The sequence below is a fragment of the Phoenix dactylifera genome, unplaced genomic scaffold (assembly GCF_009389715.1).
Source record: "Phoenix dactylifera cultivar Barhee BC4 unplaced genomic scaffold, palm_55x_up_171113_PBpolish2nd_filt_p 001285F, whole genome shotgun sequence".
Classification (NCBI taxonomy): domain Eukaryota; kingdom Viridiplantae; phylum Streptophyta; class Magnoliopsida; order Arecales; family Arecaceae; genus Phoenix; species Phoenix dactylifera.
The window spans coordinates 7,449-12,614 of NW_024068617.1; the positions used below are offsets into that span (position 1 = coordinate 7,449).

Consider the following 5,166-nt stretch of genomic DNA (forward strand, 5'->3'; position numbering starts at 1 on the left):
AACAAGTCATCCTTTGCATAGAAATCAAAGATTACTCAAGAAAGAAAAAGCCCTAGTATTCTTCATTGAGGTGCTTCATTCAAGAGTCAAAAGGAAGTGGTTGAGCAGATAAAAAGAGGCATTAAGAGCTCCACCAACGCTTGAAGAGTGAAGCATTCCTTGACAAAGAAGAGAAGAGCCTTGTCAAAGCGATAACTATATTTTAACTCTTTTTTGTAGCTTATAATTGTTATATCTGCTCATTTAAGAGTTTCAACCTTCTTCTTCTTAACAATCTTGTAAGGTTTGTTGGTGAGCCCGTAAAACCAACGGTGTAGGTTTGTTGGTGAACCCGTAAAACCAAGGGTGAAGGTTTGTTGGTGAGCCCGTAAAACCAACACAGGTTTTTGGTGATCCCGGAAAACCAAGTGTAAAGGTTTTTGGATTGTGAGCCCGAAAAACAATCCAACTGTAATCCGTGGAATTATAGTGAATTCCCAAGGGGTCGCTTGGGGAGTGGACGTAGGTGTGTAGCAGAGCACCGAACCACTATACTTCTTGTTGTTTGTATTGTGTATTGTTCTAACTTCACTACTTGCACTTAATTTATATTAACTAAATCACTCACTCATCAATTAATATAATTAAGGAATCGAAAATCAAGAAAAACCGATTCACCCCCCCTCTTGGCTTGTCACCTTGGGCAACATGGTCTCAGGTTAAAGGACAAGTTGCACAACTTCCACTAAAAGAATCATCTTTTGACACGTAAGTAAGATTCCATAAGATATTCTCTTGGCAGGTCAATTCAGTGAAATCATTTTTTCTAATGAGCACCCATATCTTTGTATTAGTATCTCGACACAAGTGATTGTGAGATCAATCACCCTCTCCATCGAGCATACAGAAGATGTGCTAGTCTTTCCGGTAACATTGATCCCCGACTCAATGTACCAACAACTGAGAATATTTTAGATTAAGGTTTTAGGATTTTAAATCTCACTTGCATGATCTCATCATAGTCATAAAACCATTGCCCTAATCTATGGGGTTCATCATAAATATAAGATGCAGCATATGATGAAACATCATGTCTTTTTCATTTATAATAAAATGTCATGTACATGAGCTGGAAAATAAAAAAAAATCCTATCGCAATACAGATTGCGATTGGCTTGTAGGGCATTATTCTTTCACTCCTAAGCACGTGCACTATAGCATTAAATCAAGCACACAAATAAGTAGCACTTCATTTGGTAAAACAACAAAATTACAAAGCAATTTAACCCATATTTTGAGGTAAAAATCATGTTAGTTAGTCACTTAATAGATTTTAAAATATAATGTAAAGGAGTAACTTGGATGCATGTATCCTCAATGAACATATGATAGAAGGCAAGTTAAACACAAGAGCATTGAATAAACCTCTGGCAGTCTCCACACTGAAATTTTACATGTTTGAATACAGAAATCAACAACTAAAATGTAATGAATCTCACTAATACGCTTTGGTATGGTTGACATGATAAAGTATCCTATCATAAGAGAGGTACATTGTACACTTGGTTGTATCAGTACTGGCATCATTGCAGTACTACTAGAATATATATAATAATACACTGGTATTCTAATCTTATTATCAAATAGTAGTTATTGAAAAGTGAATATAGTTGATTTTTTTTTATTAAAGACATGGAAGATGAAGAGCATGCTCAACAAAGAACTTAGCTTGAGTATTTGCACCTTCATCCTATGTGGTTAAAGTCGGCTTCCTCACAAATAGTTAATTTGGTTATCTATGTCATGTTTTTGTGTTTATGGCTTGTTGCATAAGTTGTGCCTGACAAAAATGAGGTCCTTGATATTGCTAAAGATAAGTTATTTTGTAGCTTTTGTTATTTTGCTCACAAAAATTCTCAGTGTTTCCATGTGTGCCTAAAACGATGCATGGACAGGTTTCCGAGTGGATGAAAAATAAAGGCAAAGTATCATTTATGCCAAGCGACCATGCTGTGCATCTTGATCTGATTGGTGAAGTTCATGGATTGGCCTCTGCTGAAAGCTATTTCAATGGCATGCATGAGAAAGACAAGACGGAAAAAACATATGGTGCGCTCTTGAACTGTTATGTGAGAGAACGCCTAACTGAGAAGGCCTTGTCCCATATGCATAAGATGAAAGTGATGGGCTTAGCATCCTCCCCTCTGCCTTACAATGATATCATGTGCCTCTACACAAATACTGGCCAGCATGAAAAGGTTCCTCTTGTTCTGGCTGAAATGAAGGATAATGGGGTCTTACCTGATAATTTCAGCTACAGAATTTGCATAAATTCTTATGGCACAAGGCGTAATGTTGATGGCATGGAGAAAGTTCTAGAAGAGATGGAGCATCAGCCACAGATTGTCGTTGACTGGAACACATATGCTGTGGTTGCAAACATCTATATAAAAGCAGGGCTTATTCACAAGGCTGTGTCTGCACTTCAAAAAGCAGAAGAAAAGCAGGACAAAAAAAATGGGCTCGGCTACAGCCATCTGATCTCCCTTTATGGACATTTAGGAATGAAATCCAAGATGCAGAAGCTATGGGAACTTCAGAAGTTAAATTGCAAGAAATTTATCAACAAGGACTATACGGCCATGCTTGGGGCGTTGGTGAAGCTTGGGGAGTTGGAAGAAGCTGAAGTGTTGCTTAAGGAATGGGAATCAAGTGGAAATGCTTTAGATTTTCGTGTTCCAAACATTCTCCTTATTGGGTACCGGCAAAAGGGTTTGCTAGAAAAGGCTGAGGCAATGCTTGATAATTTCTTAAACAAAGGGAAGAATCCACCAGCAAATAGTTGGGGAATTGTCGCAACTGGATATGCAGAGAAGGGCAAGTTGGACAAGGCATACGAGTTTATGAAGAATGCCCTTTGTGTTTATGTTCCAAATGCAGGGTGGCAACCAAACCCCAAGGTGGTTAAGAGTATACTGCATTATATCAACAATGAAGGGGACAATGGCATCAAGGATGTTGAGACTTTCATTGGTTTATTAAAAATTGCAATGCCCATGGATCAGGATATGTATCACACATTGATCAAGGCTAATGTTAGAGCAGGGAGAGATGTAGATGACCTTTTAAAGAGTATGGAAGCTAATGGAATACAACAGAATGAGGAGACGAGGAAGATTCTAAGATCAATATGTTAAAATTACTCCTGTTATTCATGAATAAGAATTTATATCTTAAGGAGGATATCAGATAAGAAAGGACATGCTTTAAGTTGGTTTTTCCATGCTTCTTTTAGATTATTTTTAACATTGGTCTCTTCCTTGGTAGTTGATTTTTCCATGCTTTTCTAAGATTATTTTAAGTATTGGTCGCTTCCAAGGTTCATAATTGATATAGCTGGAGGATAAATGTCATTGGAAATGGAAGTAATACTGCATGGAAGACTCCAGTACATTTATGATACATTATTAAAAAGTCTTGGTAGGTTTTATTTTGTGGGTGGTAGATTTTTTTTAACTTGCTTAACTTGAATTTCTCAAAAAAAATTAGAGAAAGATGGAAGAATCCCAAAAGTAGGGCTTAAATCCCTTTTTCTTTTATTGATGATCTACATCTCCTAAACTGCAGTACATAAGTCCTATTTATAATACTAGTGAAATCCTCTTTTTTAGAATTTGAGTCTAATTCCTTTTCTAGTTCTAATAGGAATTGTCCTCTAAAATTAAATATGACCAGTAAAAATAATTTAAAAAAATTAAAACTCTATAGGAGGTAAATCTTGACTTCTACATCAATTTTATCTCTTTCGCTTTGCCTAATTCTTTACAGATTGGAAGATAAGGTCGAGTCAAAAATTTTTCTAAAAAGAAAAGTTTTGGTTTAACTAGCCTATTTTAGGGCCCAAAAAATGAAATTTTATCTCAATTTAGCTTCTAGGGGTTGGCCCAAAGTTTTAGATCTCGAAAAGCTGCCTAATTTTAAGAAAATAATAATTTCAATCGGACATCATATGATCAAGTTATGGCTTTTGGAAGTTTGCCCCATGACTTGACTTTCCAATATGGCAAATTTTGTTTTTGGACTCTGTCCAGCCCTACTCTTAGTAGCCGAAGTGGTTCACATCGAGTCTGAAGATTCTCTTGGATCCAGGCCTACTTTCTTGTATCGCGGTTGAACCACAGTTTTTGCTCGAAGATGGTTTCTGGCGTGGCTTTTCTTTACTTTTGGGTCTCAATGAATCGCTTGCTTTGCTCCCGCATCTGGACTTCGTGATATGGACGCTCATTGCCATCTTCATCATCGACGATGACTAGGACGACTCATCCTCGATCTTGATCTCGGTAGATCGATTAGTGGAGCCAAGGGATGAGGGCTTGGCCTCTCATAAGTAGTATCGGATTCTTGTATTATCATCATAAACTTGTTGCAAGCATTAACAAGTTGCTTTGTTTGGGTAGCAGCTGCAAGGTCAATGTTATCTTGTGTTTTGGAGGCAGTGATCATAAACTCCTTTCCATCCTTTATGAATCAATACTTCTTCAAATGTTGGCAGAAGACTGTATCTCGATCCAAAGGTATGGCCTCTTAAGGATAACTTAGCAAATATCCAAAGGAACTACTTTACAAGTTACCTCATTAATATACCTCTCTATTATGGCGAACTTGAAGGTACATTGCTTGATGATCTTCACCTCGAAGTTCTTTTAAATTCAACCAAGAGGGTAAGGATATGGATGAAACTTGGACTTTAACCCCAACTTCTGAGCTAAATTTTAAGAGATAAGATTCTTCTGGCTTTTAGCATCTACAATAGTTTTGATAATACTCTGCTTCACCCGAATCTTCAAGTAAAAGAGTTCCTCTCGCTCCTTTAGATTAGAAACATTGTTGTTCCCATGTACGAACTTTACTAGGTAAGAGCATGGCTAGAAAGCTTAAGACACGTAAAAGCTACCTTTTAAACACTAGAGTATCTATAGATAGTAAAGTAGGTCTCTAACTAGTTTACACAATCAAATTGGCTCTAATTAGAAAAATAGGAAGAGAGGAAAAGTGATGTGGGAGATGACCTTAGGATGGCTCAAGATAGGGGTGAGAGAGAGTGAGCTGGGTTTTGGTTCAAGGGTTAGAGATATCAAGAGAGAAAACGAGGTAGCAATAAATAAAGTGTGCGGGAGAGAGAGATCT

At 37.1% G+C, this 5,166-nt stretch overlaps 1 protein-coding gene across 1 annotated transcript; it reads left to right on the top strand.

The window, feature by feature from the left end:
* The first annotated feature begins 1,897 nt into the window (after positions 1-1,897).
* On the top strand, positions 1,898-3,352 carry LOC120108342 (pentatricopeptide repeat-containing protein At4g21705, mitochondrial-like). The gene has a single exon (XM_039121934.1). The coding sequence runs from the start codon at positions 1,923-1,925 to the stop codon at positions 3,174-3,176; it is 1,254 nt and encodes a 417-aa protein (XP_038977862.1). The 5' UTR covers positions 1,898-1,922; the 3' UTR covers positions 3,177-3,352.
* The last annotated feature ends 1,814 nt before the right edge of the window (positions 3,353-5,166 follow it).

What these genes read in the sequence shown, in the direction of transcription:
- LOC120108342 (XM_039121934.1), top strand. Translation starts at nt 1,923, where the DNA reads ATGCATGGACAGGTTTCCGAGTGGATGAAAAATAAAGGCAAAGTATCA.